The sequence below is a fragment of the Cydia amplana genome, chromosome 4 (assembly GCF_948474715.1).
Source record: "Cydia amplana chromosome 4, ilCydAmpl1.1, whole genome shotgun sequence".
Classification (NCBI taxonomy): Eukaryota; Metazoa; Arthropoda; class Insecta; order Lepidoptera; family Tortricidae; genus Cydia; species Cydia amplana.
This window is the reverse complement of record NC_086072.1, coordinates 5,468,411-5,482,462: the sequence shown is the minus strand read 5'-3', so window position 1 is coordinate 5,482,462 and position 14,052 is coordinate 5,468,411. Positions and strand designations below refer to the sequence as shown.

Here is a 14,052-nt window from a genome sequence, read left to right as displayed (position 1 = left end):
TCAATAAAATAATATCTGTGTTGAATATTAAATACAATGATCTTTTTTCTACTCCAGCACTTAAATGTGTCAATTAAATGACTGACAGTGATATCTAAAGCAATGTCATTTGAATGCTTTGTCTATAGGCTCATAAGATGACTGCTAGCAGTCATCTTATGAGTATAATACAACTGCTTTATTTTTTTTAAAGATACAAGTTCCGATCATCTTGATTGAAAGAGGTATGTTTTCATTTACAATAATAACTCTTTATTTTTATTAAATAATAACTTTTTTTTTTTAAATAATAACTCAATTTTTTTTAAATAATAACTCTTTTTTTTTAATGATAACTTTTTTTTTAATAATAACTTTTTTTTAATAATTTTTTTTTTTTTTTTTTTTTTTTTTTTTTTTTTTTTTTTTTTTTTTTTTTTTTGCTGCAGCTGTCATAGAAAAAGTAATGTATGCAACAGCTCATAATTGGTTCTTAAAATTCTCGGGTCTTTTTTTACAAAACTCGACTACGTCTCGTTTTGTAACTTCGACCCTTGAATTTTAAGAACCCTTATTATATCACTGTTGCATAAACTACTATTTGAAGCTATAGTTGACTGATTGATGTCAGAAAACTGTTTGATTTAGAATTTTTCACACTAACGCAATTGGCAATAACTTATTGTATAAATTAAATTAGTATATGTACATGCCATAAGTGAGTGGTAGTTAAAATATTTCAAACCCATTTTAATGAACTATGAAGCAGTAAATGTTCAAAAACTAACTATAAGTAAACATTTTTTTTTAACATTACGAAATAGTCGTTTCAAAATTAGTGGTGATAATGAATGTAATTTTTAAAGTAAAAACTTCTTTGGCGGCGCCGAGCATTTTTTGTGATGAAAAAAAAAATGTTAAACTCGCGAGAGCGTAAGACGTAAGATTCGTAAAACGTGGGACGGGCACGTGGCCTGGTCGAGGGACTGTTACAATGTCATTGAGTTCTTCTTTGTTGATTTGAATTGAATGCCATCTGGTGACTTTCCCTCTAGCTGGTACTGGTATGGCTCGAGTACTGACAGCGATGTGTTTGGGGGTTTCAAGTGATGAGACGTAATAACGCTGGATGGCGTTGGCCTCAATTGAGACAATTGTCATTTTGCACTGGTCATTGAGTTTTCGCTGCTGGCGCTCCCTGGGTGCAGCCCGTTTATACTGTATGCAGTTGTTTTTTTTTTTCTTTAAGTTGCGTTACCTATGGAAACATAAGGAACATTTTTTAGTATCTGTTCCGCAATAACTTTGGTACCTAATACCTATACATACAACGTTATTCTGATCTTTGTGAAGTTTGATACGATTATAGCTTTATAGCTAGCAGGATTATTAAATTGAGAGAGTTACCTATATGCAATTGACTCAGAGGTCTTGATGTAAGTATTAGTGGTGATCTCGATGACGATAAGGTGCGATCGAGTTTGGTGTCATGTAGGGGTTGGGCTTGATTTCCTCTCTTACAAAATAGTATTTAAGTATCGTTACATGCGGTCTCGAAATATTTTGAAATAAAAATGTACTTTCTCTATGATTGAAAGTTTGATGCGAGTTTATTTTTGAAACTTAGAATATCCAAATGAAAAAAAAGCTCTAGTAAATTAGATATCAATGTCAAAAGGTATTTTATTTTTAGTTGTCTGTACGTCTATATGAAGAATATTTAGGGTTATATACAGTTACAAATCACGTTATAAAAGCGAAATTGTAGAAATGGCTGAGTTTGTGAAGAAGTTTAGAGCTACAGCCTCTAGATACGTAATAATATGTTTGAAGCATAGAAATAATAAAGTACATGTATAGTCGTAAATTAAAAAAATAATATTTGAATTAGGTATTTGACTTAGATTTTGGTTAGAGACATGAAATAGGTAACATTCATTGCCTATGCGTGATTTCAGTAACTGATTTGCTTTTAAATTATGCGAATTGTGAGATTAGTCGTATTTATGCCAGTGTCTAACTCTAAACATACTCTGCTTGATTATTATTGATTTGTTAATCGATTTAAAAAACAGTGTCTAGAAGAATAGTTTATCTAAATGATGGGATAGCATTAGTAGTTGTTAATAACTGTTCTAGCATATCTAGAAAGGGTTATATAGGGTAACATATACATCAATGATCGAGACATCCAAAATTAAAACCATCCTATCTCTCTCGTATTCAAAGTTATGATTGTGATGTTTCATTCGTATCAGGATCAGGATAAAAAAAAATGTAATTCAAAATTCATAATTTTCATAAGTTGTAGTTGGTATATCACATGACTTTCCACATTTCCGCTTTTAATATCTAGTTTCTGTATTATTTACGTTCTATTTTCAAAAAGTTAATTTCGTGTCATTGTGTCGTTTGTTCATTTATTTATTAATGAAACACTTACATTTTGAAGTTCATCTTAACAGAGGTAATAAAATAATATTGAAACGGTTATTGATTAGGTACTTAACATATGTCGGTACGCTTAAAAAATGTATGTCACATAAAATTGTTTACTTCAAATTGAATTTTAATACTGTCAATAGAGTTGAATATTATAATTGCCATAAATGGCTTTATATGCACTATAGATAGGTACTTAAAATCAATTAAGTCAGTATGAAAGAAGAAACCAATTGCACCAATAAGATTGGTTTCGTCAGAAATGTTTGCATTGATTTGAAAAATCTGCTATCTTTGCATGATTGCTGTGAGAAATAATATTGAAAGTGTGTGAAGAAACATGTTTTTTTTTTTGGAAAGCTTACTTTGATTAAAAAAAAAAAAAAGATAAATTGCCATCTTTAGAAGACTGCTGTAACGAATGATATCAAAAGGGTGTGTACAAAATGCAAATCTTCCGTTTGGTCCGACCAGTTGATTTATTTCTGTTACAATAGATGAAATAAAATAAATCTTCAAGAAAAACTGGTAAATTATTAGATATATTGGGTGTCAAATAGACTTTGAAATTTAGAAAATGCATCAAAATATTGGACATTATACAATTATTTAATATTATTTGCAAAAATAAAAATCTACAATTATGCATGATAAAATTGATAAAGTCTGCGTTTTGCTACTGAAACCTGTCTCAAGTGTTTCTGTCGACTTTGAGTTTAATATTCGGAAACAGGTTAGCAAGGTTATATGCTAATAAAATAAAGAAAATATGTATATCTTAAGTAACACCAATAGCTAAAGACCTGTAACGTACGAGCTGAAAATAGTATTACAGTTAAAAATCATAAACGATAAATAATGAAAACATTTTTTTTACTATAAATGTAGCAGCTACGCTTTTGTAAGTTTGAGAATTGTTTTTATCCCATTTTTTTTTTGGGTACCTATTCGGAAATAAACATACCAATATGGATTTACACTCAAGAGTACCCTAGTACATACATACTCGTTGATACTATAAAGCATAAAGGGGATTGTAACAGGCCAAGTTTCTTCCTAGAGAGGTACCAAAATCTGATTTATTTGTCAGGTCTGTTTCAGAGAAATACAATAAAAAAAATAGTTTGTGTTCATAATATTAAAATTTAAACTTTTAAAGGTACAATATCATATTTTACTTGAAGACTATCGAATTCATTGAATAAAATCTATTTATTGCATAAACTTATATCGCTGTATGATGAAAAATGTTTTAAGCGTTTGTAAGACACGTAGTAAACATCAAGTAAATAATTAACTACAAGTCAAATTCTCATAAAGCTAAACATATGCAATTGACAGTAAACATAAAGAAAGGAAAGAACTGAAGGCCGAATGTCATGATAGACGCGAGCTCAAACATATTGATTTAAAACAAAGTTTACACATTTAATGTTATTGTTTACAACTAGGTATAAGAAGCTGAATAAGCATTTCGATCTCAGAGGAATTTCATGGAGTAGGTACGATTTATTTCAGTGTATAAGAAATGTTTTATAAGTGTTTCTAAAGGCGCTTTCTTAGCTATTTTCTTTTCAACCTTAAATTGAGTTTCGTGCGCCGGAGTCATGCACGAAGTAGGATGGCCGAATGTCATGATTTTTGGTAATTATATCAAAAAGTGTAAGCAAATATGAATTTTACTTGGCAACTTTCTGAACATACCTGAATTTAATATTAGGGTAATGGGTAATGTTTAATGACTTACCTGGCAACACTTGAGTTAGCAAGTGGTAGGGGTAAGTGGGAGTTAAACGGACAGTTGTGCAGACTCGTTCACTTGGATTGGGGAGTCAAAGAGAGAACATCTTGATGGTAACGGGTGAGCAAAGTTAAAGAGGCACCACCATTTTATAATTAGAACAATCATAGATAAATTTATAATATTATCAATCAAGAAATAAATATTATAGGACAATTTTTACACAAATTGACTAAGCGCTACGAAAGCTCAAGAAGGCTAGTATTTGTATTTGTATTTATTGGTTCACCAACAATTGTTTACACTGTAAAATATAACAACAAACGTTTTGAGTAATTATGCTAAGCGTAACAATTACTTAAAAACTTGTGTTGTGGGTACTCAGACAAAGTGTTCAAAATTATTTGCGCACAATTGCACAAGATAATAATTTTTGGCTAAATTCATTATTTTGCACACCTCACCCTATTAGCAACTTCTGATGCCGATTATACGTAAGTACACCTACCTGAGTTGCCGAGTCTTTTGTCAGACACTTAAAATTCCTCACATGTAACAAATCTTTAGCTGAAGCAGCAGTAAGAATGAACGGTCCCTTTCTGATTGTTTCAATTGGGCCGGGCGACGCAAACATTTGTTCGGGATGCTCCTGACCCTTCAGGGACAAGGAATTGCAAATGAGATTGAGGAACAGTAGGCTGTAGGTTACATTAATTTTTAAACAGGCCGCACATTGATGAATAGTTTTGGATAAAACGGCGGAGATTTTATTTGGGTATCCTGCGATTAACCGGCATTGACATGTTAGGGATTTTCTTTATATGGGAGCAAAATAACATATTTATGGCGAGGGCGTACATTGATTTCCTCACTACGCTCAGGATTCCATAATAGAATCCTGAGCGTAGTGAGGGATTCAAGTGTTAACGCCCAAAAATAATTTTGCTACCATATACTTATAGTGTTTTTCACATCAGCTATAAGGAAATTATTATGTTTCAAAATATTATTTAAGCTACAAAAATAGTATGCAAAGAAAATAATAATACTGTCCTAGAACAGATAAGTGGCCCTGTACCTGTAGGTATCCCTCCTAGCAGGGAAGAAAATGCCCTTTTCCGAATAGGTGATGTGAAATAGTTATTTTCGATACAAGTGCGAACAAGAGGAAATTCGAAACGAGTGGCGATAAATTAAAACACGACCGAAGGGAGTGTTTTAAATCGACACGAGTTGCGAATTACCTATTCGCACGTGTATCGAACAACGTTTTACAGTACATATGGCACTTTAAAGTTTCGACATACGCACGAAAAGTGCTATTTTACGCACTAGTGCGGAAAAGTAGCCCCATATGTACTGTAAAGGTATATTGTATATCCTATCAGAGCTTGTTTACATTAAAGTCGACTATTGTTTTACCAAACACATAGTCAGTCACTACTTTAATAATGCGAGCATGACTTTCGGTGGAGTTTTGATCATGTTATTATCATATCACAATGTGGACGGTATATCTAACGCGGTGAAAGTTTATGTACGCTACAGGGGGCTTAGTAACATAGACAAAGTTTTAGTCCATTAATGGCCACTCTAGCTCTAATGTAGCGTTACTGGAGAACTTGGATAAGTTTAATAGAAGCTCAACATGTGGACACTAATTTAGCTTTCAAAGTTAAGAGATTAATAAGTAAACTTTTTTTATTCTAACACTGCCGCCCTTCAGATTAAAGGTAAAGTTAGAAAACTTCGACCCCTATTCCAAGTTTTTCTGACATTGCTATTTTAATCGTAGGAGCTTTTACTTGTCCTTGGCTTTGACTTACTTGACCTTGGCTTTGACGAAGGCATAAAAGTAATTTTCATTAGTCGATAGGTACATTAATCGAGATTAAACTTTCGTGAGACATATTTTAAACTGTTTAGACGACAACGGTTTCACTCACTTGAATTTTTAGTCGCTATTGGGACGAGTTGCAGTCGCCGCGAGCACTCGAGCCTGAAGAAGGACCCCGAAGGGCCCGAAACATGTCACCAACAGCGACTAAAAATTCAAGTGAGTGAAACCGTTGTCGTCTAAACAGTTTGATAGGTACATTATTCGGTCACGCACCATATAATAGTATTTTATGCAACCGTTGTTTAAGAAAGATCAAAAAAGGCGAAGCCGAAAATTGTTAATAAAGACGCCACGAGAATTTTTTGACTCAGTTAAACAACGTTACATACAATATTTTTTCTACGACCGAGCACTTACTTTGAAATAAAATTGTAAATTTAACAAATATTTTTCATTCAAGAAGTACCTAGCAAAGAATGGAGGGTACGGGCGGGAAAAGAATGAATGAAATAAAAAAAAAAACATTTCTATGGTTCACTCATCTGTCAGTGATGACAGTTAAAATTAGGTTGGCAACAATGTATTTCCTACAATATTTTTTCAGTGGTGATTACACGAAGTATCGTAAAATGCCAAAAAGATACTGCGTGTATGCACAAATACTTTTTTGGGGAATAGACTAGGGCTTGCAAATATTCGAAACTTTCAGATATTCGAATATTCGACTTTTTCTGACGACGAATATTATAAAAAATAAGAAAAGGAACGAGAAATCGGTTTATTATCCTTTTATTCAAAAGCTTTTTTCACATATTGCTAAAACTAAGGATATTTGGCAGAAATCCACTTAATTTACTAGATTTTATCATCCTACTATTTATAAGATGCCCACATTTATAAAAATAAAAACAAGTAAAACGCCAAAATTAGACGTATTTAATATTTCTAGATATAACTTATTATAAATGCATCGTTGCGTGAAATAATATAACTTTAACCATCCAAACACCTAGGTAAGTATGTAAGATATTTTTTTAGTAGGTAATTATTTTCCGATTTAAATTAACTTGTAATCACTCAGAGGTCTGTAAAAAGGCCTTTAATTTCATTGTATTTTGAATCTTAATTGACTTTATTTGTTTTGGCAAGTTATTATTCCTAATGGTCGGCTAATTATATAATATTGGAATATTTAAGGGAAAAAGTTAGTTGAGTACTGGGTGTATTATTCGTCAGCTAAAGGTGCATGGTTAGATTACAAAGTTGGGCAGGTTTGGTATGATTAAATTTGAGAATTGCGATAAGTGGCAAGGTTTAGACTTCAAAAATTCGCTTAACGTACGCTTGTACTGAATAAACAGAATGACCCTTTAACTTAAAACTTACGCACCGTAAAAATAACATACTTTTTGATTTCGTTTTCTTTTAAATTGAGTTAGGTTTCACTGAATATTCACGAAGTCTATCGAGAGGAATACAGTAAAAATATTATTTCCTTCGTATTTGGGTACCTACCGTTCCTCATTCACTGTAAATACCCGTAAAACACACAGAAACTGTAACTACAGCGGATGACATAGATTTTTTTATAGTAATAAAAAATATTCGAATATTCGAAACCTGAGCGGCCGAATATTCGAATATCAAAACAGGTCGAATATTCGACAAATTCGAATATTCGAATATTCGAATTGCAAGCCCTAGAATAGACTAAAGACTTGTCTTGACAACTATAAGATAGGGGTTTAAAGGTGTGTGTACGACCCTTTAAGGCGACAGTAGAGGTGGGTAAATTTTCAGATTCTGTCAATTTACCCCATTTCACACACAAGCGCACTTCACGCACACTACCTCACTTTACTGGGACAGGTCATTGACCCATCAAGTTTTTTTAAGATTGCGTTTTGAGTTTAGTGTTAACCACTGACCTCTTTTGAGGAACAGAAACTGTAAAAACGTTCCATTGAAAGAAGAAAGAGAAACAATACATTAAATCTTGCTCTCCTTGTCTGTTCATGTCACACGTGACGTATTTAAATTCTAATTTAATTCATTTGATTGTTAACTATTTTCTGCATATTATGGCTTTGTCGAGATACGCGTTTTGTAAAGTTAAACCGAATAAACCCAGATGTCATTAAGTCAGATGTAAAATGTTATTTACTACTCTATACGGTTATTCATAAGGCGAAAAATCAATTCAATTAAAAATTTAAATAAATAAAGTTTCGGCAGGGTGGAAATTTAATTAAGGCCGACAAAATAAAATTTAATAATATATGTCGGCTGATGTACCCCTAAGATCTTTACAGATTTACTTGTACGAGTATCCTATATTCGCTATTTATTTTGCTATTAAATTTATAAAATTAAAATAAATAATTAAATATTATACTGGCATTCCACCGCTATTATTTCAGTGCTGAACTGATTATCTTCGATCGTAGCCTTGATGATGTAGTTGTACTTACACTTACGGCGGTAGGAGCGGCAATGAACCCCGCGCAGCGTAGAACGAGAGGTGCGTTGGGATAAGTGCATATACATATAATTCTTCGTGCGTCTGTCTGTCTGTCCGTCCGTCTGTCACAGTCTATTTTCTCCGAAACTACTGGACCAATTCAGTTGAAATTTGGCACACATATGTAAATTTGGCACACAAATGTAAATTTGTGACCCAAAGATGGACGTGTAACGTAAATAAAATGTATTTTAGAGAATTTGAAATACGGTAGCCATTTTTGGGGGGGGGTAAATGAAAAAATTAAAAAATATGTTTTTTAAACTATATAGTGTTACATATCAAATAAAAGAGCTCATTGTAAGAATCTCAAACATAACTTTTTTTATAATTTTAGGATTAATAGTTCAGCAGTTATTCATGAAAATAGGCAAAAAATGATCATTCTCCGCCCACTTTCTCCGAAACAACTGGATCTAAAATTTTGAAAAAAATACACAAAGTAGTTCTTTACCTATATATGTCAGGAAAATCTATAAGAAATGTGCAGTCAAGCGTGAGACGGACTTAATATACGGAACCCTTAGAATGCGAGTCCGACTCGCACTTGTTTTTGTTTAGCTCTTATTAGGTTTAAGGAGTTTTATGAGTGAAAAAAGAAGTTTTTTGTTTTATGTGCCCGCGTTATTGCCGATCGATTGTGTTTTAAACGATAATTAGACAAAAAAACTTGTTTTTCACCCAACGAATATAGATCCCCATGACACATCTTCCAAGTCGCCTTTGGATAGGCTTAATTTTAAAAATAATTGAAATAATGTTCTATATCATTCATACTTGCAAAAAAAGACTAAAAATAATTTACGTGACCAATGCTTATTATTAGTAAATATCTTACAATTTAATATCTGATATATCACACGATACAAAAAAATGGCCGCAAAGTTAAAAGTTTATTTATTTACGTTACTAGTCCATCTTTGGATCACCGACTCTTTGTCATATGTGAAAAATGTGTACCAAATTTCAATTGAATTAGTCTATTAGGGGCAGACACACGAGTGATCTTAAAAGGGATTTTTTTCTTGAATGATTTGTATGTACTTACCCCAACGCACCTCACGTTCCACGCGGCGCAGCGTAATCAGTAAGTACCTAATAATTAGTGTCCGACCGAAACACAAATTTCTGTATATATAAATATTGTTGTCCTACTTGCTCGCCAACTTTTGGTCTTTGTCACATAGTTTAGTTTCATAATACGAAGTACTATTTCGTATGTTTCGGCCAGGCCGAAAGATTCGGCCGTTTTTTGGCCGAAACCGAAACTACGGCCGAAACATGATTTTATGGCCGAAACCGAAACCGAATCTTCGGTCGGACACTACGAATAATCACAATGGTCTTAAGTACCACAGACCCTACTGTCGCTTAAGTCCTTTATGCCAATCTCTGCCTATTAGAACTTATAAAAAAAAAGAAACCGAGTAATTATATCCAACTACCGAACCTGCTTACAAATTTTCTCGAGATATTTGAGAAATGTGATATGCAAAGGAGAACATTCGAACAAACGAAAGTATTTTTGCCCAAGCTGAAACGGAGACCTTCGCCTACGCTCGGTCAGTGATGGTTTAGGTACAGTCAGCTGCAGGTCACCCCTGCATAGAAGATTGTATGCAGGGGTGGTACCTTTTCTCTGCAGCTGACTGTACACCTATAAAAAATTGTTGTACCTGCTGCAATTTTATACCGGTACCGTACTTTATATTTCAACAGGTATAGTACCTTCAAAACGAAGCGGTATTGATAAATAATAACGGTACCGTACCGCCTATAAATAATAATAATAATTCAGCCTATATACAGGGTGGTCCAAACCTTGACGTCCAAAAATTTTTTTTTAGATTCCTCACGTCGTGGGCTATCAGAATATACCCCATGTATGTTAGCCGATTTTTCGTAGTTATCGAGTTATGATTTTTTTTTACTTTTAACTTTTCATATGAAATTCCGGGGTTCCCATACAGAGTGGCTAAAAAATAACTGCATTTCCGTTGCCAGGGAGGTTTTGGGATTATACTGAGCAACTTTTACAATGGGGCCAACCCCGAAACCGCGAAAAAAAATTACCCTTCCATAGAAAATGGACTAGCCAAAATGTATAAAAAGCCAATTTTTTTTTCGCGATTTCGGGGTTGGTCCCATAATAAAAGTTGCTCAGTATAATCCCAACACCTCCCTGGCAACGGAATGCAGTTATTTTTCAGCCACTCTGTATGGGAACCCCGGAATTTCATAGGAATAAGAATAAGAATAGAATAAGAATAAGAATTGTTTATTGCCACATACATGAACATAAAATAGAGTTAGAATTACTTACATAATAAAATAAAACAGTTGTTATCATATACAAAACAAAAGTGAGAAGATCTTTGTATTAGGCACAGGGTTCCAGTCTCAGCGTGTGCCGGGCCTAGGTGCCCGGCGCTGGTTTTCAGACCGGTCCCAGACTAAGGACGGTCGGAGAATATTACCTACATAGGAAAAGTTAAAAGCTTAAAAAATCATAACTTGAAAACTACGAAAAATCGGCTAACATACATATGGGGTACATTATGATAGCCCACGATTTTTGGACGTCACGGTTTGGACCACCCTGTATAGACAATAATCTCAACGCTAGCCCAATGCGGATTGGGGACTTCACACACAGCTTTGAATTTCTTCGCAAATGTATGCACTACGAGTATGCAGGTTTCCTCACGATGTTTCCTCCTTCACCGAAAAGCTAGTGGTAAATATCAAATGATATTTCGTACATAAGTTCCGAAAAACTCATTGGTACGAGCCAGGATACCAATGAGTTTTTCCTTACCGCTTATACCGTAAAGAAATAATGCAGTCTCTGCTTTGCACGATTATTGTGTGGACATAATTCTTATAATCACCGAAACATACATACCTCTACGCACAGAATGTCATTGAAATAAAACATTGTTTTTTATAGTAAATTAATATAACATTCGATTTATACACATAACAATAAGCAGGCCAGGCCGCAGCGATATTGGCCTGTAAGCTTCATCTCGGTCTCCAAATCCGCAAAACTCGCTGGTACTAAATGCTGGTCTTGCCGTTATTAATTATCTTGATTCTTGAAGATTATCAGAACAGCACGTTACGTAATCGCATACATAGACGGAACGAACGTCAACAAAGTAGGTGTAGACACTGCAAGTCTTTAGGTATTAAACGAATTACGCTTCGTATTAATAGATGAGTAATATTTAAATGAACATATAATATTCTCTAACATAAATACAAGATTACAATTAATTGACATCAAAAGTCATTGACGTACAGAAGTCATATACATTTTTATAATGACGCAAAATTGATACCAGCATAATGAAAATCAATCCCAATCAGTAAAACGAGTCTTTAAACTTTTTTCATTTTAAGCGGGTTTTGAAGGAACAAGTTACTTAAATTCGATTGTAATCGTATTGTTTTAGGATAATTTACTGCTGTTTTCGACCGTTACGACCCGTAAATAACAACAACTCACATTTAAAATTTGACTGGAGCTCGACGTGATTATATTTATTTACCCTATTTTATGAAATACAATTTATCTACTGGTATACATTTTCGTATGCGTATATGATGAAATGTCTTTATTAATGTCAAAAACGAGCTATGACGATGTACACGTCTGCTTCGATGCAAGGCCAACGGCCATCTGACTCGAAGAAGAGTTTTGAGTGATGTCGTCAATGTATGGAAATTATACGAAAGTTTACATTTGGGATTGAATTTCTGTGTTGTATTTGTGAGTAAAAATATAAGTAGATAATAATCTGGTAGTTTAGTTATCTAGCCTTCAAAATCCCACAACAACTCAATTACTGTCAAAGACAAAACTGTAATGCGTCTTGCTCAAACGGAACTCCATATTTTGATTTTTGGACACTTTTAGTGTCGATTTGTAGAGAATTACAGGAAATAAAAAAAAATATGGCGTGAAGAGCCGGTACACGGCTTCTTCGTGAACAGATTTGCGTATAATTTAATGCAGTTATTAATCATTCATTGAACAAATTGATTGCACAAAGTGAGGTCTAAATCGAAAACGTCATATACCGTCCCCTTAAATGACAAATAAAAGTACGGGAGTAGAAAAAATAATTAATCAAGTAGAGAAGTTTTAGGAATTGACATTCGCATTCACGTAATCCTCTTCTTTGAGTTTATGCGCAAAGAAAGGAATTGAGATTCGTATCCCCGTAATCATCCTCTTTCAGTTTATGCGCATAGAATCAAGCAATCCTAGAAAGAAAACCATCTACTTAGCCTAATAAAAAAACAAACCCAATTTCTCAGGTGGTGAACAGTGGTGGCACAGCCACCATCAACTGCTCATGGAGCGGTTGGCCATCACCGAGACTAGAGTGGCTGCACAACGGCGTGCCGCTCGGAGCTGGCGTGTCGGGCGGCCGCGTCAGAATCATCGGACATGGGGAGCAGCTGGTTATATCGGCGGTGCACCGGGCGGACAAGGGCGTGTATCAGTGCATGGCCAGGAATGAGAGGGACTCGGCGCAAGCCAGCGCTGAGCTGCGGTTAGGAGGTTAGATCGAGTTGCAGTTTCAGTAACTGCACGACAACTGTTCGAATATCTTGCTCACTGCCCCACCACGCAAAGATTTTATTTGGAAGAGAGTGGACATGAGTCGTCCAATGGCTGTTACGGATTTTATGCGTGGTGGAACAGTAAGCAAGATATTGGAACACGTGTGGTGCAACTTTTGGTGGCTCTTACCAGAACTGCAAAAATCGGTAAAAATCAGTATTCATTATAACAAATTGTAGTCAATATATATGTGTGTTTTTTCAACAGATACCGCACCAGAACTCCAGTACACATTTATAGAACAAGTCCTGAGGCCAGGACAGGTGGTGACCCTCAAGTGCTCGGCTGCAGGGTCCCCTCCCCCGCACTTTACTTGGATGCTGGATGGCCAGACCCTTAACACAATGGCCAAGGGGCATCGGTAAGTTATACTTTCAATCTTATTTAGTCAAATGTAATTCTCGTTAAAGTTTCGGAACTTTACTTGCGAATCATCTGTGTCCAGTTACAGCGTAGAACAGTTTGCGACTAAAACCAATGATGTAGTGAGCTACCTCAACATCTCGGCGGTGAGGTCGGACGATGGCGGCCTTTACACCTGTAAGGCGGCCAACTCTCTCGGCGAAGTATCACATACCTCTAGGCTTAATATTTACGGTAAGTTTTGGATACAAAGAAAACTTTAACCTGTGAAGCCTCTTCTGACACCTTCAGTAACGCTATTGACTATAGGACTCTGAAATTCCCAGTGACCACCTCTAAAGAACACATCGAATGAATCGAGGTAATATTCATTTAGAACTTTGAAACCTTAATATTATATCTGATAACATGCAACATAATTGTCACTATTTCTACAACTCTCAAGGAATTTACGGTGTTATTTTTATCCCATCATCATCATCATCATAACTTAAGAGCTTTGCTCTTGTCGGTGGAGTAATCTCCAATCA

The 14,052-nt window shown here is 34.7% G+C and overlaps 1 protein-coding gene across 1 annotated transcript in view; it reads left to right on the top strand.

Annotated features, from left to right (window-relative positions):
- The window catches only part of LOC134663098 (cell adhesion molecule Dscam2-like), a 204,262-nt gene that overhangs the window by 153,536 nt on the left and 36,674 nt on the right, over positions 1–14,052 (top strand). The window contains exons 9-11 of the mRNA XM_063519431.1: positions 12,850–13,096; positions 13,367–13,520; positions 13,605–13,756. Of these exons, the coding sequence (XP_063375501.1) occupies positions 12,850–13,096; positions 13,367–13,520; positions 13,605–13,756 (553 nt within the window). The remainder of the gene's footprint in view (positions 1–12,849; positions 13,097–13,366; positions 13,521–13,604; positions 13,757–14,052) is intronic.